This window comes from Anomaloglossus baeobatrachus, chromosome 5 (genome assembly GCF_048569485.1).
Source record: "Anomaloglossus baeobatrachus isolate aAnoBae1 chromosome 5, aAnoBae1.hap1, whole genome shotgun sequence".
NCBI classification, from domain to species: Eukaryota; Metazoa; Chordata; class Amphibia; order Anura; family Aromobatidae; genus Anomaloglossus; species Anomaloglossus baeobatrachus.
The window spans coordinates 28,225,760-28,253,724 of NC_134357.1; the positions used below are offsets into that span (position 1 = coordinate 28,225,760).

Here is a 27,965-nt window from a genome sequence, read left to right on the forward strand (position 1 = left end):
ATCAGTTATTTGGCAGGGGGTACCGTGGGCACTAGATAAAACTATTAAACAACAGTTGCTCATTTAGGCCCCCCGGTGCGAGGGTCTCAAGTTTGAACATCCACCTCGTTTCCCTCTGAAGGACCAACCTGTCCCAATCTCCACCTCTTTTAGGTCTCAGAACCTTGTCAATCCCAGTAAATCTCAGTACCTTAGAATCACCCCCATGTTTTTCAACGACATGTCGGGACACTGCCGTGTCCCTCCGATGTTCCACGTCGCCTAGGTGTTCACCTATTCTCCTTCTAAATTCACGGATGGTTTTTCCAATGTACTCAAGTCCACACACACAATCGATCTTATATATGACTCCCTGCGTACGGCAGTTGATAAAGTGCCTTATAGCATATTCCCTGGAAGTCACATTACTCCTAAAAGTCTTGGTGACCTGTATAGCCGGGCATGCAATACATCCTGCGCATTTAAAGCAACCCTTGATTTCCTTGGTACCCTTGACTAGCCAATTGTCCTCAATTGATCGCATAAAATGGCTATGAACCAAGCGGTCTGCCAAAGATCTGCCCTTCCTGTAAGTAATCTGGGGTTGCTTAGACAAAATTGGGCATAATTCTCTGTCCATCCTCAGAATCGGCCAGTACTTATTGAAAATGCGACGCATACCATCAGCACCGTTGTCAAAAGTGGTGATAAATCTGTTAGATCCATCCCGGACATCTACTTTCTTTTTGGTGACCAATAATTCTGATCTTGGTCTTTCCTTCGCCTCCTTAAATGCCTTATTGATAACCGTCTTGGGGTAACCCCTCTTCCGAAATTTGTCTCCTAAATCATAAGCTTGAGCTCGGAAATCACCCTCCTTGGAGCAATTCCTTCTTATTCGAAGGAATTGCCCCTTCGGGATCCCCCGTTTTAGATGTTCAGGGTGACAGCTGTCCCACCGGAGCAGAGAGTTTGATGCTGTAGGTTTATAATAGGTGCGGGTATGAAGACCCCCCTCGGCATCTCTCTGAATCAAAATATCAAGGAAGGGTAATGTGCCCCCCTCCTCCAAGACCGAGGTGAACCTTAGTCCAATGCTGTTCTTATCCAGACCCGCTACATATCTCGACAGATCCTCCCTGGATCCATTCCAGACAACCAGGATGTCGTCTATGTAGCGGGTCCATATTTCAAAATGACGTGTTATCTCTTCCGTTTCCTGTAAAAAGATCATAGTCTCCTCCCACCAGCCCAGGAGCAAGTTGGCATACGAGGGGGCACAAGGGCTCCCCATCGCGGTGCCCCTGAGCTGGTGGTAGAAACGGCCGTCAAAGAGAAATACATTCCTGGTCAAGCAAAAATTAAGGAGCTTTAAGACAAATTCGTTGTGCTGTCGGTATTGCGTCCCCCTAGTCGAGAGGAAATAACTCACCGCCTCCATTCCTTTGTTGTGTGGGATGGAGGAGTAGAGGGCCTCAACATCTATGCTGCCCAAGGTGGTGTTGGTCTGTATGGTGATGCCCTCTAGCTTGCGCAGGAGGTCTGGTGTGTCCTGTACATGGGACTGTAAGGCTAGAACGAAGGGTCTCAAGACTCGATCCAAATAGATGCCACAATTTTGGGTAAGGCTATTAATGCCAGAGACAATTGGTCTCCCTCTCAGGGGATCCAACCCCTTGTGCACCTTTGGGAGGCAATAAAAGGTTGCCATGACAGGATTCTTCTGGTACATGAAATCATATTCAGACCTGTCAATGACCTCCAAGGCCAATCCCTCCTCAAGAATTGTCCTTAATTCCTCCATGTACACCTTGGTTGGATTCCCTGAGAGTACCTCATACGTTTCACGATCGTTCAATAGATCAACGCAGAGATCAACATATTTGTCTGTATCCATGACGACCACGTTGCCACCCTTATCAGAGGGCTTTATGACAACGTGGTCGTCATTTTCCAGATCCATCAAGGCCTGTATCTCCAACCTGTCCAAATTATATTTAACAAAGGTACCATTCCCCGCTAGATCCTTTAGTTCCTTAGTTACCAGCTCTTCAAACACATCTATTGCGGATACGTCTGACATTGCCGGTGGATTCTTAGAACTTTTATTTTTAAGGTTCGTGAAAGGACCCCGGCCCCCTAAATTAGGGTTTTCCATCTCCAGACTAGTTAAAAGTCTAATATCTTGAAGGAGATCAGCCGGAATATCGAGGTCCTGACAGACCCTAGCGTCCTGTTTAAGAAAGTGTTTTCTCCACCTTAACTTCCTAAGGAAGAGATGAAGGTCTTTAATGGACTCAAACAGGTCAAAGTTCGACGTTGGCACAAATGATAAACCTCTTTTGAGGAGATCTATTTCGGCGGGACTAAGTGTCTTTTTGGACAGGTTGATAACCTCTATATTGGATGTCATTTGCCCCTGTGAAACTGACGGTTCCTGAGAAAATGGGGTTCAAAGGAATGGGGGGGGGGTGAATAATCCGATCTATCCCCTGGTCTATAACCTCCTCTTCCCCTTCCTCGACCCTTATTTTTGTTCCTCTTGGACCTCCTGAATCCCTCGGTGTCAGAGGTTTCAGTGTCTGTGGACGAAGGTACTATAGGTGGAGTATCCACTGGTGGTTGGTTATTAATAACCTGATAAGCTCGGTTATCCTTGAAGTCTAGAACGTCCCTGTTATATTGTTTATGCTTACGTTCTTTCAGATGGTATTGGAACCGTTCCAGACTATCTTGTAACTTTTTTTCTTTACTGGCAAAGTCTGGCTCACTAGAATATTTTTTAGTGATTTCTATAAATTCTTGAAGTTTATTATTCAACTGAGAAAGAGTGGCCTTCTCCTCCTCCAGCATAATCTGCATAAGTTTCAAAGAACTATTAGTGGCCTCTCTTTCCCAGTTGGCAACAAATGATGTACTCCTGTAGCGTGGTCCAACTGAAAGCTGGATCCTTAAACCTCTTGGGACGATTCCTGCCCTAATATAACTCTCCAGTGATTGAACCTCCCACCAGGAGACAATTTGGTCCCTATAAATCTGGGTTAACTCGTTAAAGGCTGCCCCATAAGATGGTACATACCTTTTCTGAGTAAACTCTTTATCTGAAAAGACATTCCTAGCTTCAACCAACCATTCATCAGTATTTAGGCCCGTGGATAGAAACCCTGCCATAACTATGTAAAGTAGGTAATACAGCAATCCCAATTGATAGGTATAGTTAAGAGCATTAAAATAAATCCTTTATTAATTTTTCTAAAAGAGGAATCCACTCCCTCAAATAAATTCTCAATTCACAAAGCCTTCACCATGTGTAATCCGTGCGTGCCCGTTTCATGCCGCTTTTAGAATATCATGGTGGAAGCCACTAGTTCAAAAACAACTGAATAAACCAACATAATAAACAAACACAATATGTTTATGCCAGATATGGATTTTTGGTCCAATTTGATAGAAAAAACGAAGGCATAAAAACTAAATAAACCTAACAAAAATTCAAGAATGTTCTTATAATGGTACTGACAACGGTCAGATATCACATTATTGGTACATGTTAGGCATATAGCCAAATTGATTCAAAGACAGTGAACACACTAGTTCAAAAAACTAAATAAACCAACAAAAGAAAACAAACACAATATGTTTATGCCAAATATGGATTTTTGGTCCAATTTTGATAGAAAAAACTAAGGCATAAAAACTAAATATACCTAACAAAAATTCATCATGTTCTTATACATGGTACTGACAGTGGTCAGATATCACTATTAGATAAGCATGTTAGGCATATAGCCGAATTGGTTCAAAAACAAAAAAACATACCAACGTAATAAACAAACACAAAATGATTATGCCAGAGTACGGACATTGGTCCGACTTAATAGAAAAACTAAGGCATAAAAACTAAATATACCTAACAAAAAATTGCATCACTTGTTATATGATACTGACAGCGGTCAGATACCACACTTATAAACGAAATGTTAGGCATATAGCAGGAATGATCTCACCAAATCCTTCCACAGATAGGGGGCAGGCAGTCTCTCCTATTGGATTCCTGGGTTCAGTATGCTGGTCCGGCATTCACTCTCCCTGTCCAATCAGGAGGTCATAAAACAACAAATTACCTGCCACCCCAAACTCCCGTCCTAACAAGGACGGTCCACATCTAATGCAAGGTTGGACCCCTAGGCTGACCCTGTTACCGTCCCGACGCGTTTCGTCCACATTGACTCCTCAGGGGACATATTAGAGATACACCAGGTCCTCACTGCCAGCCCTCACATATCACAGATGTCAAAGGAAGCTGGCTCGTACATAATGGGGTCTTTTAAACATGGCGTTAATGTGGCTCCTCCAATCAGGAGGGACATCTCACCTGATGTTTTAATTACATTAGTATTATGTAGATAGTGATGTAACCCACTTAATATTCGGCACATGTAGAGCAGCAATCCATGCTGCTCAGCGTGCGTTCCATCCCAAGAAAGAAACCACCCACAACTGTCAATAGATAGAGGTAATAGGAGGAGAGGAACATCTCCTCCCCCTCCACAATACGTCACCTCAATACGTCATCTGACCCATAATACACTGGCGTCTCACATAGAGGAAATCCCCAGCACGCAGAGACACGTGGCTAGAGGGGAGGGGGCGGTTCTCCCTCTCCCACTCAGATCAGTATTTCCTCCTGCGTCGCCCAGGTTTGCGTTCCACGAGCGTTCCACCCGGGGAACGCCCCCGGAAATGACCGCTCATGGGTAAGAGGAGGGTCCTACTCCATCTCCGTCGGAGGTTGCTTCTCCATATTCCGTCCCCCAAGCTTGCGCTCCACGAGCGTTACACCAAGGGAACGCCCCCAGGGGCGCATGTCCAGAAGGAGACATAATAGTATCCGCCCCATTGAAACTCCATTAACTGAGAGCCCGGTCACTCTTACATAGAGCGGGGGCGACTGAGCAAGGGGGCGGATAGCCTATTTATGCGATCAATTGAGGACAATTGGCTAGTCAAGGGTACCAAGGAAATCAAGGGTTGCTTTAAATGCGCAGGATGTATTGCATGCCCGGCTATACAGGTCACCAAGACCTTTAGGAGTAATGTGACTTCCAGGGAATATGCTATAAGGCACTTTATCAACTGCCGTACGCAGGGAGTCATATATAAGATCGATTGTGTGTGTGGACTTGAGTACATTGGAAAAACCATCCGTGAATTTAGAAGGAGAATAGGTGAACACCTAGGCGACGTGGAACATCGGAGGGACACGGCAGTGTCCCGACATGTCGTTGAAAAACATGGGGGTGATTCTAAGGTACTGAGATTTACTGGGATTGACAAGGTTCTGAGACCTAAAAGAGGTGGAGATTGGGACAGGTTGGTCCTTCAGAGGGAAACGAGGTGGATGTTCAAACTTGAGACCCTCGCACCGGGGGGCCTAAATGAGCAACTGTTGTTTAATAGTTTTATCTAGTGCCCACGGTACCCCCTGCCAAATAACTGATCCATTTAATCCTCCAATTTACTTTGATGGAGAATTCGGTGGTGTCTATTGAACCAATATTTTTGACGCCAAGGATGTAATCCATTATATGTGCTAGTATCAATTATTTACCCCCTATGCCGGTGGCAGGGGGTTTATTTAGAGGTATGAAGAAACCTACAATATATGGACATAATAACCTCTTTGGTTCTTATAACTCCCCTCAAGAAACCCCCTGGCATACGCCCTATATATTATCTGGGTACCCTTTAAATTAGAATCTTTTCACTGGCTGTCCCTTGCAGTATGTGATATGATCGATGGAGGGTGTCTCCTATATATGTTGTGAGGTCCCCTATATTTGAGGCCACCATCTCATGATGATGCTGCCCATGTGGAGTGAGCAGCTGTCTAACTGTATGCGATGTCTGCATGGCTGATTCGCCCCCTGGTGTGCAGCATTTGGGATGGTTTAGCCTCTTTTTTGTTTGGAGACTTTATATCTGGAATGATCTGCTGCTTCGCATTGTGATATGACGTCTAAGATATTAATATGCGGACTTCCTAATATATATCTTATGATCTGACAGAGATAACCCTGTGATGGGTTAAAAAAGGCTATCCGCCCCCTTGCTCAGTCGCCCCCGCTCTATGTAAGAGTGACCGGGCTCTCAGTTAATGGAGTTTCAATGGGGCGGATACTATTATGTCTCCTTCTGGACATGCGCCCCTGGGGGCGTTCCCTTGGTGTAACGCTCGTGGAGCGCAAGCTTGGGGGACGGAATATGGAGAAGCAACCTCCGACGGAGATGGAGTAGGACCCTCCTCTTACCCATGAGCGGTCATTTCCGGGGGCGTTCCCCGGGTGGAACGCTCGTGGAACGCAAACCTGGGCGACGCAGGAGGAAATACTGATCTGAGTGGGAGAGGGAGAACCGCCCCCTCCCCTCTAGCCACGTGTCTCTGCGTGCTGGGGATTTCCTCTATGTGAGACGCCAGTGTATTATGGGTCAGATGACGTATTGAGGTGACGTATTGTGGAGGGGGAGGAGATGTTCCTCTCCTCCTATTACCTCTATCTATTGACAGTTGTGGGTGGTTTCTTTCTTGGGATGGAACGCACGCTGAGCAGCATGGATTGCTGCTCTACATGTGCCGAATATTAAGTGGGTTACATCACTATCTACATAATACTAATGTAATTAAAACATCAGGTGAGATGTCCCTCCTGATTGGAGGAGCCACATTAACGCCATGTTTAAAAGACCCCATTATGTACGAGCCAGCTTCCTTTGACATCTGTGATATGTGAGGGCTGGCAGTGAGGACCTGGTGTATCTCTAATATGTCCCCTGAGGAGTCAATGTGGACGAAACGCGTCGGGACGGTAACAGGGTCAGCCTAGGGGTCCAACCTTGCATTAGATGTGGACCGTCCTTGTTAGGACGGGAGTTTGGGGTGGCAGGTAATTTGTTGTTTTATGACCTCCTGATTGGACAGGGAGAGTGAATGCCGGACCAGCATACTGAACCCAGGAATCCAATAGGAGAGACTGCCTGCCCCCTATCTGTGGAAGGATTTGGTGAGATCATTCCTGCTATATGCCTAACATTTCGTTTATAAGTGTGGTATCTGACCGCTGTCAGTATCATATAACAAGTGATGCAATTTTTTGTTAGGTATATTTAGTTTTTATGCCTTAGTTTTTCTATTAAGTCGGACCAATGTCCGTACTCTGGCATAATCATTTTGTGTTTGTTTATTACGTTGGTATGTTTTTTTGTTTTTGAACCAATTCGGCTATATGCCTAACATGCTTATCTAATAGTGATATCTGACCACTGTCAGTACCATGTATAAGAACATGATGAATTTTTGTTAGGTATATTTAGTTTTTATGCCTTAGTTTTTTCTATCAAAATTGGACCAAAAATCCATATTTGGCATAAACATATTGTGTTTGTTTTCTTTTGTTGGTTTATTTAGTTTTTTGAACTAGTGTGTTCACTGTCTTTGAATCAATTTGGCTATATGCCTAACATGTACCAATAATGTGATATCTGACCGTTGTCAGTACCATTATAAGAACATTCTTGAATTTTTGTTAGGTTTATTTAGTTTTTATGCCTTCGTTTTTTCTATCAAATTGGACCAAAAATCCATATCTGGCATAAACATATTGTGTTTGTTTATTATGTTGGTTTATTCAGTTGTTTTTGAACTAGTGGCTTCCACCATGATATTCTAAAAGCGGCATGAAACGGGCACGCACGGATTACACATGGTGAAGGCTTTGTGAATTGAGAATTTATTTGAGGGAGTGGATTCCTCTTTTAGAAAAATTAATAAAGGATTTATTTTATGCTCTTAACTATACCTATCAATTGGGATTGCTGTATTACCTACTTTACATAGTTATGGCAGGGTTTCTATCCACGGGCCTAAATACTGATGAATGGTTGGTTGAAGCTAGGAATGTCTTTTCAGATAAAGAGTTTACTCAGAAAAGGTATGTACCATCTTATGGGGCAGCCTTTAACGAGTTAACCCAGATTTATAGGGACCAAATTGTCTCCTGGTGGGAGGTTCAATCACTGGAGAGTTATATTAGGGCAGGAATCGTCCCAAGAGGTTTAAGGATCCAGCTTTCAGTTGGACCACGCTACAGGAGTACATCATTTGTTGCCAACTGGGAAAGAGAGGCCACTAATAGTTCTTTGAAACTTATGCAGATTATGCTGGAGGAGGAGAAGGCCACTCTTTCTCAGTTGAATAATAAACTTCAAGAATTTATAGAAATCACTAAAAAATATTCTAGTGAGCCAGACTTTGCCAGTAAAGAAAAAAAGTTACAAGATAGTCTGGAACGGTTCCAATACCATCTGAAAGAACGTAAGCATAAACAATATAACAGGGACGTTCTAGACTTCAAGGATAACCGAGCTTATCAGGTTATTAATAACCAACCACCAGTGGATACTCCACCTATAGTACCTTCGTCCACAGACACTGAAACCTCTGACACCGAGGGATTCAGGAGGTCCAAGAGGAACAAAAATAAGGGTCGAGGAAGGGGAAGAGGAGGTTATAGACCAGGGGATAGATCGGATTATTCACCCCCCCCCCATTCCTTTGAACCCCATTTTCTCAGGAACCGTCAGTTTCACAGGGGCAAATGACATCCAATATAGAGGTTATCAACCTGTCCAAAAAGACACTTAGTCCCGCCGAAATAGATCTCCTCAAAAGAGGTTTATCATTTGTGCCAACGTCGAACTTTGACCTGTTTGAGTCCATTAAAGACCTTCATCTCTTCCTTAGGAAGTTAAGGTGGAGAAAACACTTTCTTAAACAGGACGCTAGGGTCTGTCAGGACCTCGATATTCCGGCTGATCTCCTTCAAGATATTAGACTTTTAACTAGTCTGGAGATGGAAAACCCTAATTTAGGGGGCCGGGGTCCTTTCACGAACCTTAAAAATAAAAGTTCTAAGAATCCACCGGCAATGTCAGACGTATCCGCAATAGATGTGTTTGAAGAGCTGGTAACTAAGGAACTAAAGGATCTAGCGGGGAATGGTACCTTTGTTAAATATAATTTGGACAGGTTGGAGATACAGGCCTTGATGGATCTGGAAAATGACGACCACGTTGTCATAAAGCCCTCTGATAAGGGTGGCAACGTGGTCGTCATGGATACAGACAAATATGTTGATCTCTGCGTTGATCTATTGAACGATCGTGAAACGTATGAGGTACTCTCAGGGAATCCAACCAAGGTGTACATGGAGGAATTAAGGACAATTCTTGAGGAGGGATTGGCCTTGGAGGTCATTGACAGGTCTGAATATGATTTCATGTACCAGAAGAATCCTGTCATGGCAACCTTTTATTGCCTCCCAAAGGTGCACAAGGGGTTGGATCCCCTGAGAGGGAGACCAATTGTCTCTGGCATTAATAGCCTTACCCAAAATTGTGGCATCTATTTGGATCGAGTCTTGAGACCCTTCGTTCTAGCCTTACAGTCCCATGTACAGGACACACCAGACCTCCTGCGCAAGCTAGAGGGCATCACCATACAGACCAACACCACCTTGGGCAGCATAGATGTTGAGGCCCTCTACTCCTCCATCCCACACAACAAAGGAATGGAGGCGGTGAGTTATTTCCTCTCGACTAGGGGGACGCAATACCGACAGCACAACGAATTTGTCTTAAAGCTCCTTAATTTTTGCTTGACCAGGAATGTATTTCTCTTTGACGGCCGTTTCTACCACCAGCTCAGGGGCACCGCGATGGGGAGCCCTTGTGCCCCCTCGTATGCCAACTTGCTCCTGGGCTGGTGGGAGGAGACTATGATCTTTTTACAGGAAACGGAAGAGATAACACGTCATTTTGAAATATGGACCCGCTACATAGACGACATCCTGGTTGTCTGGAATGGATCCAGGGAGGATCTGTCGAGATATGTAGCGGGTCTGGATAAGAACAGCATTGGACTAAGGTTCACCTCGGTCTTGGAGGAGGGGGGCACATTACCCTTCCTTGATATTTTGATTCAGAGAGATGCCGAGGGGGGTCTTCATACCCGCACCTATTATAAACCTACAGCATCAAACTCTCTGCTCCGGTGGGACAGCTGTCACCCTGAACATCTAAAACGGGGGATCCCGAAGGGGCAATTCCTTCGAATAAGAAGGAATTGCTCCAAGGAGGGTGATTTCCGAGCTCAAGCTTATGATTTAGGAGACAAATTTCGGAAGAGGGGTTACCCCAAGACGGTTATCAATAAGGCATTTAAGGAGGCGAAGGAAAGACCAAGATCAGAATTATTGGTCACCAAAAAGAAAGTAGATGTCCGGGATGGATCTAACAGATTTATCACCACTTTTGACAACGGTGCTGATGGTGTGCGTCGCATTTTCAATAAGTACTGGCCGATTCTGAGGATGGACAGAGAATTATGCCCAATTTTGTCTAAGCAACCCCAGATTACTTACAGGAAGGGCAGATCTTTGGCAGACCGCTTGGTTCATAGCCATTTTATGCGATCAATTGAGGACAATTGGCTAGTCAAGGGTACCAAGGAAATCAAGGGTTGCTTTAAATGCGCAGGATGTATTGCATGCCCGGCTATACAGGTCACCAAGACTTTTAGGAGTAATGTGACTTCCAGGGAATATGCTATAAGGCACTTTATCAACTGCCGTACGCAGGGAGTCATATATAAGATCGATTGTGTGTGTGGACTTGAGTACATTGGAAAAACCATCCGTGAATTTAGAAGGAGAATAGGTGAACACCTAGGCGACGTGGAACATCGGAGGGACACGGCAGTGTCCCGACATGTCGTTGAAAAACATGGGGGTGATTCTAAGGTACTGAGATTTACTGGGATTGACAAGGTTCTGAGACCTAAAAGAGGTGGAGATTGGGACAGGTTGGTCCTTCAGAGGGAAACGAGGTGGATGTTCAAACTTGAGACCCTCGCACCGGGGGGCCTAAATGAGCAACTGTTGTTTAATAGTTTTATCTAGTGCCCACGGTACCCCCTGCCAAATAACTGATCCATTTAATCCTCCAATTTACTTTGATGGAGAATTCGGTGGTGTCTATTGAACCAATATTTTTGACGCCAAGGATGTAATCCATTATATGTGCTAGTATCAATTATTTACCCCCTATGCCGGTGGCAGGGGGTTTATTTAGAGGTATGAAGAAACCTACAATATATGGACATAATAACCTCTTTGGTTCTTATAACTCCCCTCAAGAAACCCCCTGGCATACGCCCTATATATTATCTGGGTACCCTTTAAATTAGAATCTTTTCACTGGCTGTCCCTTGCAGTATGTGATATGATCGATGGAGGGTGTCTCCTATATATGTTGTGAGGTCCCCTATATTTGAGGCCACCATCTCATGATGATGCTGCCCATGTGGAGTGAGCAGCTGTCTAACTGTATGCGATGTCTGCATGGCTGATTCGCCCCCTGGTGTGCAGCATTTGGGATGGTTTAGCCTCTTTTTTGTTTGGAGACTTTATATCTGGAATGATCTGCTGCTTCGCATTGTGATATGACGTCTAAGATATTAATATGCGGACTTCCTAATATATATCTTATGATCTGACAGAGATAACCCTGTGATGGGTTAAAAAAGGCTATCCGCCCCCTTGCTCAGTCGCCCCCGCTCTATGTAAGAGTGACCGGGCTCTCAGTTAATGGAGTTTCAATGGGGCGGATACTATTATGTCTCCTTCTGGACATGCGCCCCTGGGGGCGTTCCCTTGGTGTAACGCTCGTGGAGCGCAAGCTTGGGGGACGGAATATGGAGAAGCAACCTCCGACGGAGATGGAGTAGGACCCTCCTCTTACCCATGAGCGGTCATTTCCGGGGGCGTTCCCCGGGTGGAACGCTCGTGGAACGCAAACCTGGGCGACGCAGGAGGAAATACTGATCTGAGTGGGAGAGGGAGAACCGCCCCCTCCCCTCTAGCCACGTGTCTCTGCGTGCTGGGGATTTCCTCTATGTGAGACGCCAGTGTATTATGGGTCAGATGACGTATTGAGGTGACGTATTGTGGAGGGGGAGGAGATGTTCCTCTCCTCCTATTACCTCTATCTATTGACAGTTGTGGGTGGTTTCTTTCTTGGGATGGAACGCACGCTGAGCAGCATGGATTGCTGCTCTACATGTGCCGAATATTAAGTGGGTTACATCACTATCTACATAATACTAATGTAATTAAAACATCAGGTGAGATGTCCCTCCTGATTGGAGGAGCCACATTAACGCCATGTTTAAAAGACCCCATTATGTACGAGCCAGCTTCCTTTGACATCTGTGATATGTGAGGGCTGGCAGTGAGGACCTGGTGTATCTCTAATATGTCCCCTGAGGAGTCAATGTGGACGAAACGCGTCGGGACGGTAACAGGGTCAGCCTAGGGGTCCAACCTTGCATTAGATGTGGACCGTCCTTGTTAGGACGGGAGTTTGGGGTGGCAGGTAATTTGTTGTTTTATGACCTCCTGATTGGACAGGGAGAGTGAATGCCGGACCAGCATACTGAACCCAGGAATCCAATAGGAGAGACTGCCTGCCCCCTATCTGTGGAAGGATTTGGTGAGATCATTCCTGCTATATGCCTAACATTTCGTTTATAAGTGTGGTATCTGACCGCTGTCAGTATCATATAACAAGTGATGCAATTTTTTGTTAGGTATATTTAGTTTTTATGCCTTAGTTTTTCTATTAAGTCGGACCAATGTCCGTACTCTGGCATAATCATTTTGTGTTTGTTTATTACGTTGGTATGTTTTTTTGTTTTTGAACCAATTCGGCTATATGCCTAACATGCTTATCTAATAGTGATATCTGACCACTGTCAGTACCATGTATAAGAACATGATGAATTTTTGTTAGGTATATTTAGTTTTTATGCCTTAGTTTTTTCTATCAAAATTGGACCAAAAATCCATATTTGGCATAAACATATTGTGTTTGTTTTCTTTTGTTGGTTTATTTAGTTTTTTGAACTAGTGTGTTCACTGTCTTTGAATCAATTTGGCTATATGCCTAACATGTACCAATAATGTGATATCTGACCGTTGTCAGTACCATTATAAGAACATTCTTGAATTTTTGTTAGGTTTATTTAGTTTTTATGCCTTCGTTTTTTCTATCAAATTGGACCAAAAATCCATATCTGGCATAAACATATTGTGTTTGTTTATTATGTTGGTTTATTCAGTTGTTTTTGAACTAGTGGCTTCCACCATGATATTCTAAAAGCGGCATGAAACGGGCACGCACGGATTACACATGGTGAAGGCTTTGTGAATTGAGAATTTATTTGAGGGAGTGGATTCCTCTTTTAGAAAAATTAATAAAGGATTTATTTTAATGCTCTTAACTATTATTAGCACAAGACTGAAGTTGGACTTTCTGTTCTATCTACAATGAGTCCCAGAGAAGAACAGTGTCCCCTTAGAGCACCGTTCTTCAACGAGACTCAATATGGAGGCAACAGAAAATCTATGGAGTTCGTCTTCACTGTTGGAGGAGAGCAGTTCTCAGATGTTTCTTCTTCTCCATTGTATTACTCGGTAAGGGTCAAGATCACATCCAGTAGACGTTGAGTAGCGTGACATGCACCATGTTGCTCCATTTGGAGTTAACCACAATGGCAATGATAGCCTAATCCAGCACTGCTCTTCTTCTTGAGTAATGACTAGCTCAATAGAAAGAAGTCTACATAGTACATCTTCAGTCTGGTGTAGAGCAGCAATCAGCTGAAGTTTTCTCCCCCATTTTAGTATTTAGTGGGGATCAAGATAGTGGCCAGGAAAGGTTGAATAGAGCGGCCATTTGTGCATGCAGCCTACTTTATTTGAAGTCTTTGGCACTGGCACAGATGTCCTAGTGGAGCATTGCTCTTCTAGACTCTAGATAGACTCAGCGGAAAGTCTACGATGGTTTTCGACTTCCGTCTTGGACGAGAGTGGTACTCAACTGATGTCTTCTTTTCCTCTATTTTAGTACTTGGTAAAGATTACGATCGCAGCCAGGAGAAGTTGAATAGAGCAGTTAGTTGCACATGTGCCCTAGAATTCAGGGTCAGTGGTACTGGCGAAAACATCTGAGCGCAGCACTGGGCTATCATCACTCCCGCAAACAATGCCACACATAACCTCTGTTTAGAAGACAGTGGCCATGAGGGTTTTTTTACAACCCCATTTTATAGAGTAAATTGAGCTAGCTAACATTTCATGGTTTATTGCTTTATCTCTTTATTTCAGTCGTCCAGCGTGATCGTTGCCAGCAATCTCTTGGTGAGAAAGCCACAAGTCTGTGGAATGGAGGATGCCTATGACAATTACTTTGGACGTCCAATGTATAGTACAGGTAACTATTAGAAGATCTACCATAATGTTGAACCACCGTGTCCTATTTCGGAGTGCCTTGAAGTTTATGTCTTAGCCTGCACCCTTATGCGAAGGGTGGACATGTATAGAAGCAGAGGGACCACTAAGCACCAAATAATAGTAAGCGCTAAGGCTCCTTTCACATTGCGTTTTACCTTCCGCTCACAGGTCCCGTCGGGGTATCCGTCCGAACCGCCCCTCCCCCACTCTGCAAAGCGTATTCCGGACGCATGCGCCCGACAGGGCCATTCACTGTTATGGAGCGCACTGCATTAGAGTGTGCTCTGTTTTGTGCCATTTTTTGCACATATACGTTTCTGCAGACGGACACCCGAACGTAGTGGGGGAGGGGCGGTTCAGACGGATGCCCCGACAGGACCTATGAGCGGAAGGTAAAACGCAATGTTAAAGGAGCCTTAGTCACCTCATCTTTACCAGTATCAAACACTAGTATAATACTGATATCCATCGTGCACCGTGTGCAGAATTATTAGGCAAATGAGTATTTTGATCACATGATGCTTTTTATACATGTTGCCCTACTCCAAGCTGTATAGGCTGAGAGCCAACTACCAATTAAGTAAATCAGGTGATGTGCATCTCTGTAATGAGGAGGGGTGCGGTGTAATGACATCAACACCCTATATAAGGGGTGCTTAATTATTAGGCAACTTCTTTTCCTTTGGCAAAATGGGTCAGAAGAGAGATTTGACGGGCTCTGAAAAGTCCATATTGTGAGATGTCTTGAAATTGCCAAACTTTTGAAGCGTGATCACCGAACAATCAAGCGTTTCATGGCAAATAGCCAACAGGGTCGCAAGAAGTGTGTTCGGCAAAAAAGGCGCAAAATAACTGCCCATGAATTGAGGAGAATCAAGCGTGAAGCTGCCAAGATGCCATTTGCCACCAGTTTGGCCATATTTCAGAGCTGCAACGTTACTGGAGTATCAAAAAGCACAAGGTGCGCTATACTCAGGGACATGGCCAAGGTAAGGAAGGCTGAAAACCACCACCTCTGAACAAGAAACATAAGATAAAACGTCAAGACTGGGCCAAGAAATATCTTAAGACTGATTTTTCAAAGGTTTTATGGGCTGATGAAATGAGAGTGACTCTTGATGGGCAGATGGATGGGCCAGAGGCTGGATCAGTAAAGGGCAGAGAGCTCCACTCCGACTCAGACGCCAGCAAGATGGAGGTGGGCACTGGTATGGGCTGTGATCATCCACGATCAACTTGTGGGACCTTTTCAGGCTGAGGATGGAGTGAAGCTCAACTCCCAGACCTACTGCCAGTTTCTGGAAGAAAACTTCTTCAAGCAGTGGTACAGGACGAAGTCGGTATTATTCAAGAAAAGCATGATTTTCATGCAGGACAATGCTCCATCACATACATCCAACTACTCCACAGCGTGGCTGGCCAGTAAAGGTCTAAAAGATAAAAAAAATAATGACATGGCCCCCTTGTTCACCTGATCTGAACCCCATAGAGAACCTGTGGTCCCTCATAAAATGTGAGATCTACAGGGAGGGAAAACAGTGCACCTCTCGGAGCAGTGTCTGGAGGCTGTGGTGGCTGCTGCACGCAATATTGATCGTAAAAACATAAAGCAAAATACAATAAAAACACAGAAAATGTAATAAAAAATGACAAAAAATGTTAAAAATAAAAGTAATAACAAATTTCGGAAGTGCCATCAAAATAACACAGGTCCCAAAAAAAACAAAAAGAGGTACAGGTGTCAATAAATGACGATATAATACTATTTTTTTTATTTATTTTTTTTATAAATTTCTGGGTGGGAGGGGTGCATTTAAAAAAAAACTATACAAGCTTGATATTGCTGAAAATGCCCTGAGCTGAAGAATCATACTGCCCCCTCATTAAATATAAAACCCAAAAACAATCACTTTTTATCCATCATTTCACCACACTAGGAATGTTGTTCCATTTTCCACTACGTTATATTTTAAAGTCTATGGTATCTTTGAAAACTACAAGTTACCCCACAAAAAATAAAGTCCGCATAAAATCATTTAAAAAAAAAAAAATTCTGGAAAGAAAAAAAGCAAATGGGTAAAATAAAAAAAAAATAGGTGTTGCATGAAGGGGTTAAAGGGAAGTTATCAGAAAATGACTTGTAGTGAAATAAATTTATTTATTTGCATTTCTTTTATTAAAAATAAATAATGGAAATCTTGCAATTCGCATACCGGCCACAGGGGGCTTTTTTAGACTTTAACTTCCTGTTGTATCAGGAAATGCACATGTAGATTAGCAACAATGAACAGACTCTGATGCTTCTGTATTGAAGCATCTAATGAGCGTGTGCAAAGGTCATTGTGAGAAGAGGGGGAGCAGGTAACTTGTGATTGGTGGTTCCTGTGTTATCAGCCGAGATGTTACCTGTCATTGTAATCCTGTCTCTGATGATAACGAAACTGCTGAAAATAATTTCTGAATGGACAGGAAGAATTAGTTCAAAAATAATCCAAATGTGAAAATAATACGAATCGATTTTTTTTTTTTTTTTTTTTAAATAAATAACATTGCCAACATGTTTTCAAAATACATGTAACACAAAAAACTTAATATAGGCAAAGATGGATGAATATGAATGATAATGAATGGCTCCTAATTATGCTCTATGTGTTCTATTTCTCTCTTTAGCTAAAGTAGCCTCATTTGCCGAAGATGCGGCACCCCCAGGGTCAGGTAGGCATCAGATATTTACTATACCCAATATTGGAGAGAAACTGAAACATTATCAAACTGAATTGTTTATTGATGGACTAGATGTAAGCAATATTCAAGCACGTCATGTATTTATGAGTGGGTCAGAACTTCTGCCTGACCATTGGGCCCCAACAGTGACATCGCTGCCTACAATGGTCCTGTGATGGAGAAGACATGGCGGGGTTGAAGCTTTACTAGGAATAAGGATATGACAATGGGAATGGTGGATCCGGTGTTATCCACTGTACATAGAAGTGTTATCATCCATTGTACAGGAGGAGGAGGTGAGCTGTGACATCAACTATTGTGAATGGTGGATCATGTGCTATCTACTAGATATAGAGGTGTTATCAGTTATTGTACAGGAGGAGGTGAGCTGTGACATCACCTATTGTGAATGGTGGATCATGTGCTATCTACTATATATAGAGGAGTTATCAGTTACTGTACAGGAGGAGGAGGTGAGCTGTGACATCACCTATTGTGAATGGTGGATCATGTGTTATCCACTGTATATAGAGGAGTTATCAGTCATTGTACAGGAGGAGGAGGTGAGCTGTGTCATCACCTATTGTGAATGGTGGATCCTGTGTTATCCACTGTATATAGAGGAGGAGTTATCAGTCATTGTAGAGGAGGAGGAGGTGAGCTGTAACATCGCCTATTGTGAATGGTGGATCCTGTGTTATCCACTGTATATAGAAGAGTTATCAGTCATTATACAGAAGGAGGAGGAGGTGACTGTAACATCAACTATTGTGAATGGTGGATCATGTGCTATCTACTATATATAGAGGTGTTATCAGTTATTGTACAGTTGAAGGAGGTGAGCTGTGACATTACCTATTGTGAACGGTGGCTCTTGTGTTATCCACTTTATATAGAGGTGTTTTCAGTCATTGTAGAGGAGGAATAAGTGAGCTGTGAATGGTGGATCCTGTGTTATATACGGAATATAGAGGTGGTATCAATCATTGTACAGGAGGAGGAGGTGAGCTGTGACATCATCTATTGTGAATGGTGGCTGCCGTCTTATCTACTGTATATAGAGGTGTTATTGGTCATTGTGTAGAAAGATGAGGAGGTGAGCTGTGACATCACCTATTGTGCAGGGTGGATTCTGTATTAGCAACTGTATATAGAGGTGTTAACAGTCATTGTACAAGAGGAGGTGAGCTATGACATAATATAAAGTGTTGTAAGTTATTGTACAGGAGGAGGAGGTGAGCTGTGACAACTGTTGGGAATTTTAGATCAAGGCTTATTTACTATACATATAAAGTCTTATCAGTTATTGTACAGGAGGAGGTGAGCTGTGACATCACCTTATGTGAATAGTGGATCCTGTGTTATCTGCTGTATATAGAGGTGTTATCAGTCATTGTATAGGAGGAGGTGAGCTGTGACATCACCCTATGTGAATGGTGGATCCTGTGTTATCTGCTGTATATAGAGGTGTTATCAGTCATTGTATAGGAGGAGGTGAGCTGTGACATCACCTGTAGTGAATGGTGGATTTTGTGTTCTCTAATGTATATAGAGATGTTACCAGTCATTGTACAGGAGGAGGAGGTGAGCTGTGACATCACATGTTGTGAATGGTGGATTTTGTGTTCTCTAATGTATATAGAGATGTTATCAGTCATTGTAATCCTATCAGTAATGATAATTAGATTGCTGAAAGGTGAGCACATCAGAATTAGTAAGTGTAATTATTTTAACACCGCAATGGTAGCATGTTTAACAATTGTGGACAACCCCTTTAACACTCTAGCAATTACATGAAGTTTCTTTTACAGACAAGTATCTGAATGGGGAGTGTAGACATTGGAATATAGATTAAACCTTGTGTAAGGATAAACTAGGATTTGTTTGTTTTAATCTTAAAGGGAATCTGTCACCAGGTTTTTGCTCCCCCATCTGAGAGTAGCATAATGTAGGAACAGAGACCCTGATTCCAGCAATATATCTCTTACTGAGCTGCTTGCTGTCATTTTGATAAAATCCCTTTTTTATCTGCTGCAGAACTACCAATTCTCTGAAGTTGAGCTCTGTATAACCCACCAAGACCACTGATTATCAGCTTTTTGCCAATGAAAATGAAAGCTGCCAATCAGTGGTGAGGGTGAGGTTATACAGACCTCATGAATATAGAGGACTATATAGCAGCAGGTTAACTAGTGTCATGCTTCAGGACTCGATGCAGTGACCTTGTGCTGTGTGGTCGGTTTCCTTCTCTGCTGAGCCACAGCATGATCATTCTCTGTCCTAGTGCTGATTATCTTTTACCTTTGTTTCTAACCTTTTGGTTTGTGGTCAGCAGATGTTTTCATTTGTTCATTTGGTCTGTCCTATCACCTTTCGGGTGTGTCTTTTTGTACCATCCTCATGCTAGTCTTTTCTGCCGAGCCACAGCATAGTCAATCACTGTCCTAATGCTGATTATTTTACCTTTGTTCCTATCCTTTTGGTTTCTGGCCAGCAGATGTTTTCATTTGCTCAGTTGGTCTGTTCTATCACCTTTCGTGTGAGTCTATTTGTACCTTCCTCATGCTAGTCTTCTCTGCTGAACCACAGCATGGTCATTCCCTGTCCCAGTGCTGATTATCTTTTACCTTTGTTCCTATCCTTTTGGTTTGTGGTCAGCATATGTTTTCATTTGCTCAGTTGGTCTGTCTTATCACCTTTTGGGTGAGTCTATTTGTACCTTCGTCATGCTAGTCTTCTCTGCTGAGCCACAGCATGATCATTCCCTGTCCTAGTGCTGATTATCTTTTACCTTTATTTCTAACCTTTTGGTTTGTGGTCAGCAGATGTTTTCATTTGTTCATTTGGTCTGTCCTATCACCTTTCGGTTGAGTCAATTTGTACCTTCCTCATGCTAGTCTTCTCTGCTGAGCCACAGCATGATCATTCCCTGTCCTAGTGCTGATTATCTTTTACTTTTGTTTCTAACCTTTTGGTTTGTGGTCAGCAGATATTTTCATTTGTTCATTTGGTCTGTCCTATCACCTTTCGGGTGTGTCTATTTTCACCATCCTCATGCTGGTCTTCTCTGCTGGCTATATCCCTGTGTGGATCCTGCTAAAGAGTTCCAGTCCTACTGCCTTGGATTTTGTTTGTCACATAGAGACCAGCTTGGTTTTTACTCATTTCTGTCTAACTTGTCAAACCTTCTCCTTTCTCCTGTTTTAGTTAGGATATTGGAGGCAATTGCTACTGATAGTATCTGCTTCACTATTATCTCACTAGTGCGCCTGTTTGTTTACACACTTTGGGTCCTTACCAGTCTCTACACGCTTTCCCTACCCTGGGTAATAGTGTTCTGCTATCTCCCTCTGGTTCCTAAGGAGGTACGAGAAACAACTCGATGGCCTTTCAGGCAGCCAAGTCCGAGTTGTGGTTTTCTAATGTGGTGGCCAGGGTTATTTCAGCCTGTGCAGGTGCCACCAGGGACTGTCCAGCTGGGAACATTAGTAGTTCATAAAGGAACCAGTTGGGCCATTGCACTAGTTAAGAGATAGGCTTTATTTACTCATGTTGGAAATCTCATGTGCATAACACTATTCCTCTAGTGATTATTTCCTGCTGATAAAACACTAGTTTTATCAAAACTACAGCAAGCAGATCAATAAGTGACACATTTCTGGAATCAGGGTCTCTGCCTCTACATTATGCTGCTCTCAGATTAGGTGAAAGATACCTGCTTATAATGAAAATGTAGATGGGTGACAGCAACTTTTTTCATTAAAGAAGTTATTTCATGTCCTGTCTTCTGGAGCACATCGCTCCTCTGCCTCCCCGATTCCTGCTTGCTCAGGCGTAGTGCACTTATTCTTCATTGGTGGTTTAGACCTGCGACAACCTCACTCCAGTGACCCAAACTGTGCGCCCTTCAATGCAGCAAGCAGAGGCAGCTGGCCGGGTCCGTGAGCAGACAGTGTGCTCCAGTGATCCAGCCATCTTCAGAGCAGTGCTTATTACAAGCTCTACGGAAAGAGCTCGCATGTTTGGCCAACGCTGCTAGACTACGGCAGAGGTCGGTAACTTAGACAATGAACTCGAAACATAAAAAAATCTAAATCAATCTATTCTATAGAATGTAAAGGATTAGTAATAACAAAATGTTTATGTACAGTACCGACCAAAAGCTTGGACACACCTTCTCATTCAAAGAGTTTTCTTTATTTTCATGACTCTAAAAAATTGTAGATTCACATTGAAGACATCAAAACTATGAATTAACACATGTGGAATGAAATACTTAACAAAAGTGTGAAACAACTGAAAATATGTCTTATATTCTAGGTTCTTCAAAGTAGCCACCTTTTACTTTGATTACTGCTTTGCACACTCTTGGCATTCTCTTGATGAGCTTCAAGAGGTCGTCACCGGAAATGGTTTTCCAACAGTCTTGAAGGAGTTCCCAGAGATGCTTAGCACTTGTTGGCCCTTTTGCCTTCACTCTGCGGTCCAGCTCACCCCAAACCATCTCGATTGGGTTCAGGTCTGGTGACTGTGGAGGCCAGGTCATCTGGCGTAGCACCCCATCACTCTCCTTCTTAGTCAAATAGCCCTTACACAGCCTGGAGGTGTGTTTGGGGTCATTGTCTTGTTGAAAAATAAATGATGGTCCAACCAAACGCAAACCAGATGGAATAGCACGCCGCTGCAAGATGCTGTGGTAGCCATGGTGGTTCAGTATGCCTTCAATTTTGAATAAATCCCCAACAGTGTCACCAGCAAAGCCCCCCCACACCATCACTCCTCCTCCTCCATGCTTCACGGTGGGAACCAGCCATGTAGAGTCCATCCGTTCACCTTTTCTACAAAGACACGGTGGTTGGATCCAAAGATCTCGAATTTGGACTCCTCAGACCAAAGCACAGATTTCCACTGGTCTAATGTCCATTCCTTGTGTTCTTTAGCCCAAACAAGTCTCTTCTGCTTGTTGCCTGTCCTTAGCAGTGGTTTCCTAGCAGCTATTTTACCATGAAGGCTGCTGCACAAAGTCTCCTCTTAACAGTTGTTCTAGAGATGAGAAGGTGTGGCCAAACTTTTGGTCTGTACTGTAGGTGAATGCACATTGTTTGTTCAATGCTTTTTTTTTACTTTTTACTGCCTGATTCCCCATAGCTTATTATTGCAGGTGTTTGCAGTAGGAAACCCTGTGCTCCATATCAGCCTTTTTACAAAAAAGGGAATGTCCAAACCGGACAATTTAGAAGCATCTAAAATGAATGATAGGACAATGATGTCTTTGTTAGTCCAGTTTCAGACGTCCGTGTATAATCAGGTACAAGCAACACGCATGGTTATGGTCATACGTGTGTCATATGTGTGTCACGCGTATGTTACATATATGACATCTGTGTTTGCATATGTGTGACACGTACCGGAGAAAAGAGGTGTCTTTGAAATAAAAAGATTTTCTATATTCACTTGTATCCAGCGCTGTTTTCTCCGGCTCTGCTGCCTCCCGCTTCTGACACTCGCTCATTATATTCATTGATTATTCACTGCAATGAGGAGCTGGAAGCCGGAGCATCGCGGGGACAGCACCGCCGAGGACAGGTGAGTATACAGCAAGCAGTGTGTGCAGTGACGTCAAGGAGGTGATCGGATTTCCCGATGAACTCTGATGACTTCCTGATGACACCCCCGCGACACCAGCGCTACAGCGGGTGTGAGGACAGTCACTCCACGGGTTCATCACGGTTCATTGGGAACTCCAATGACCTCCTGGACGTCACTGCACACACACTGCTTGCTGCATACTCACCTGTCCCCGCGGTGCTGTCCTCGGCGGTGCTGTCACCGTGATGCCCCTGCTTCCAGCTCCTCAGTGCAGTGAATATTCAATGAATATAATGTGTGGTGGTCAGAAGCAGGAGGCAGCAAAACCGAAGAAAACCGCGCAGGATACAGGTGAATATAGAAAATCTTTTTATTTCACAGTGTTTTCTCCAGTACGTGTCACACATCAGTGTGCGATCCGTGTGACACCCGTGCTGCCGGAGAAAAAACACCAAGGGGAAGGTGCGTTTGGCGTCACCGCGACGTCACTAAGCGGCCGGCCAATAGAAGCGGAGGGGCGTAGATGAGTGGGACGTAACATCCCACCCACCTTCTCCTTCCGCATTGCCGGTGGAGGCAGGTAAGGAGATGTACCTCGCTCCTGTGGTGTCACACACAGCGATGTGTGGTGCCGCAGGAACGACGAACAACATCGTACCGACAGCAGCAACGATATTAAGGAAAGGAGCGACGTGTCAACAAGCTATGATTTTTTACGTTTTTGTGCTCGTTGATCGTCGCTTATTTGTGTTACACGGCGCGATGTCGGTAGCGGCGACGGATGTGCGTCACTAACGACGTGACCCCGACGATATATCGGTAGCGATGTCGCAGCGTGTAAAGCACCCTTTAAGGTAATTTCATTCCACAATGTCTTCTCTTTCTAGCTGGCAGCTTTGATTCGTATCGCAGCAATTTTGGTGACATCTTTGGATGGGGAACCATGGTCGTAGGGTAACTACTTGCTATATTATTTGTAAAACTTCTTTAAGATGACCGTCTAAAATGACAATTAAAAATTATCTTCAAAATTGGAATACTGGTCTGGAAAAGAGGTGATCTGCTGAAATTGTTATGTCTAATTACAGTGGAACCTTGGATTAGGAGCATAATTGGTTCCGGGAGTGCGCTCTTAAACCAAGTTACTCTTATATCAAAGCGAATTTTCCCATAGGAAATAATTGAAACGCAGACAATTCGTTCCACAACCCAAAAATATTTACTGCATTTATACAAACTTATTACAGTAATACAAAATAATGTACAGGAAAAAACATATAAAGCAAATTAAGGCTACTTTCACACTTGCGTTCAGCACAGTCCGTCACTATGGAGAATAGCGCAGTCCGTTAATGCACTGCGCTATTCTCCATAGACTTGTATGGACGACGCACTGTAACGCAAGTGTCAGCGTTGCATCCGCCGGACGACGCAGCGTCGTTATTTTGACGCTGCATCGGGCGGAAGGAACGCTGCATGTAACGTTTTTTTGAGCAACGGAATCCTTTGGATTTCACTGCGCATGCTCTCTCTGGCTCCCTCCACCCGTAACCAGGGTACACATCGGGTAACCAAGGAACACTGGTTACGTGTGCCGGGAGCCCGACACTTCCCCGCTCGGCTCCGCCCCCTCTCCGCACTCCGTATGTATACACACACACAATCGCGCACACACTCTCACACTCTCACACTCACTCACCTGTCCCCCAGCGATGCAGTCCCCGCGGCACTGACGTCCTCAGCCACAGCCCTGCTCGGCTCCACCCACTTCGCACTCCGCCCCCCCCCGCTCCCCGCACACATTGTCGGCGAAGAACGATCAGCTGATCACCCGGCGGCCGGCTACTGTGAGTGATCAGCTGATCACCCGGCGGCCGGCTACTGTGAGTGATCAGCTGATCACCCGGCGGTTGACTACTGTTAGCGATCAGCTGATCACCCGGCGGCCGACTACTGTGAGTGATCAGCTGATCGTTCACAATAGTCTGCCGACGGTAAAACTGTAAAAAAAAACCAAAAACGAATTCCGTTGTTTTGCAGCATCCGTTGTGCCACTATATGCAACACATCCGTTGCATCCATCACACAACGCAATGCAACGGATGCCGTTCAACGCAAGTGTGAAACTAGCCTAACCTGCCCGTTAGCCGACAATAGAATTGTTGGTGTGCGGGAGATACAATATAGAGAGAAAAAATGATGTATTAATATGACAACCTTCAGCCCCAGTCCCCGCTCCTCCGATCATCGTGACAATCATGATGAAAAGTGATATCCAGGCGGCACTCACAATTGCAGGTGCTCGGTCAAGGGATGGGACACCCAAATAATATATGAATATAAGACCAGTACTCCAAAACTTGCAGTAATCATTAGGATTTAATCCATAGAAGCACAGTACAAACAAAAAACAAAGAACACGTTTTCGGCTAGACCTTTAGCCAATATTGACAAAGACTAGAGGTCTAGCCAAAAATGCGTTCTTTGTTTTTTGTTTGTACTGAGCTTCTATGGATTAAATCTTAAAGATTACTGCAAGTTTTGGAGTACCGGTCTTATGTTCATACATCGTGACAATCAGTCACCGGCAAAACTGAGCTAGGTTTGCTAAAGACGTAATGGATTTCAAGGAGGAAATCCAAAGATGACGCTGCTGTCGCAGGCGGGGAGGAGGGTGTCGGCACACCGCGCTCACCCCTTCTGCTCGGGTCCGGCAGCTGCTCTGTGGTGGCTCGAGCTGTGGGCCGGATCCTGGGGTTTCTCGAGCGACACTCCTCGCCCGTGAGTGAAAAGGGGGGTTTGTTGGGGGTGGGAGATTGTTATAGTTCGTGACGCCACCCACGGTTGTGGTGATTGCACCACCACTGCTCTGGATGGGGGATCCCGGGGATGGTGATGGGGAGCAGCCAGGTGTTGTGTTGCCCCTCCGTGGGTAGGGGTTGGTGATCCCGGGGCCCGGTGATGGTTTGTGAGGTGCGGGGCCTGGTGGGCGCAGGGACGCGGGGGGGGCAGCGCTGTGCCTTGCGGCACTGTGGTACTCACTCAGCCTGAGACACGGACACAGTTTGTACGGTAAACCAAACGGCTGGTAGGACGGTCCCACAGACGGCTGCACCTGCACTCCCGGTAGGTGACGGTGATGTCCCTCTTCCTTGCACCTATGTTTGACTTGTGGTAGCGGTGGATTCCCTCCGGTTACCCGCTCCCCGACTGCAATCTGGGCCGGAGGAGCTCTACACTTTGCCCGCAGGCGCTGGCCCTGAGAAACTGGTGCCTTGGCGGTGGCGGTGTCTCCCCTGTAATGGTTGAGCTGTTGCCTTCAATCGGGACTTGGTTGTTGGGGGATCTACGTCCCCTTCACTGACGGATTCGGCAAATTTGGCGACTCCTAGCCTTGCCGGGGTCCGAGAGGCCCCTGCCCTGGTGCTGACTGTCCTTCGGAACACTGCTCCAGACCACCGGGCACACAGCCAACGGGGTCCTTCCAGGAACTTCCAAACGGTCCCCCTCCAGACAGTCACCGCCGTCGCTGACCTTGCTGTTCTGGCCCTACACAGAGCTGGACCCTTCAGGCTTCTTTCCTTCTGTCACTTTCTTTACTTTCACTTAGCTGTTGTTTACTCTCTCACTTAGCTCCTCACACTTGCCCTCCCTGGGCTTAACTTCACTCCTTCTACTTCCTCCTCCCTGACAGAACTGCACTCTTGCCCTGCCTGGGCTAATCTGCCTGGTTTCTCCCGCCTCCAGAGCTGTGACCTCCTCGGTGGGCGGAGCCAACCGCCTGGCCCACCCCCTGGTGTGACTCATCAGCCTCTGGAGGAAGGCAACAAGGATTTGTAGTTTAGCTGTGATGTGCCTACCTGGGGTGTGGGGTGTGGTGGTGTTGTGACCTGTGACCCCTGGCTTGCCCAGGGCGTCACCCTGCCACTTCCCACGCTCCTCACTGAGCGTTACATACACTATAAAAGGGAAGACAGAAGCATTTATAAACCACTACTGTCCCCTCCTTGTGGGCCCGTTTATCTCTAACCCGACCTGCTCCTGCTAGATTACATGGCAAAATCTTTACTTCCACAATGGATATTTTTACAGCAGACAGATTGCATTAGGGTTTGCACCTTCCATGGACGGAGACTCCAGAAGAGCCCTGTGTAGTCTGATCTGGCAAACATGTATTGCATTATCAACTGTCATATCTTCTTGATAATGCAAGAGCAGACTTGATTGATTACTGAATATTTCTCTAATCCATAGGTCAGACAGTAAAGGAACGATATTCTCAACCATCCCGGACGAAATCACCGAGTGGAAGAGCGACGCGTTTTGCCTTTCGGAGACAGATGGTCTGGGTTTGACCAATGAGCCTGCAACGGTCATCACCTTTTTAGGTTTCTTTGCGGAAGTAACAGTAGCCCAGTACTGCACCACGGGAGAAAAAAGTATCATAGTAGTGTCTGCCGCAAACTATCTAGGAAAGTGCGTCAAGGTAATTCACTCTTTATATTACCTCGTATGTATCTGCTTCCAAATATGCAGAATTTTGAATGTTTTTTTCCGTAACCTGAAGAAGAGGGGAAAGATATTTCCGACTGTACAGTATTACGGCTCATCTGAAGCATATCTACCCAGGCATCATGCCACTGCGCATGGAGTACCAAGACTTTCATACAATGCGCAATGGAGCCGTTGGCCTTTTATGTGCCAAAATTTTGTGCTGTCTTTTAGCCTGGTATATTTTTTCTCTGAGATATTCCAGTGTTTCAGAAAAAAAATATAGTCTAAAGATTTTTCCAGTGCTGCTCGCGTGCATCGGAACCCCTCGTTCCTCACCACCTCCCCATTGCTTTCATCTATACTGTGAGCTCCATAGGAGGCTGAGAATTTAACTATATACTGCAAAAAAAATCACATGTTCAAGTCCCTTAAAGGAACTAAAAATAATGTAAAAAATAAAAAAAAAAATTCTAAATGTAAAAAAATTATAAAAAAAACTATAAACGTTCAAATAACCCCCCTTTTGAATGTTGAAAAAATATTTAAAAAAATAAATAAATTAATTTTTGGTATCCCTGCCTTGGTAAAAGACCAATCTATAAGAATATGGACATTGCTAAGCCGATCAAAAAAAAAATAATAAAAACTCCAAAAACTAATAAGCAATCGCAGCATCTTATTTACACAAAATGAGTGTCCATAAAATCAGCAGCTTACGACATAAAAAAAAAAGGAAAATGATGACACAAAGCAAAAAAAAAAATCTTTTTA

General features: G+C 44.4%; 1 protein-coding gene across 1 annotated transcript in view; it reads left to right on the forward strand.

Annotated features, from left to right (window-relative positions):
* LOC142310728 (ovostatin-like) overlaps positions 1-27,965 on the forward strand; it is a 175,169-nt gene that overhangs the window by 97,604 nt on the left and 49,600 nt on the right. Inside the window, exons 18-21 of the mRNA XM_075348354.1 lie at positions 14,262-14,367; positions 17,058-17,102; positions 23,588-23,654; positions 26,955-27,186. Coding sequence (XP_075204469.1) covers positions 14,262-14,367; positions 17,058-17,102; positions 23,588-23,654; positions 26,955-27,186 — 450 coding nt within the window. The remainder of the gene's footprint in view (positions 1-14,261; positions 14,368-17,057; positions 17,103-23,587; positions 23,655-26,954; positions 27,187-27,965) is intronic.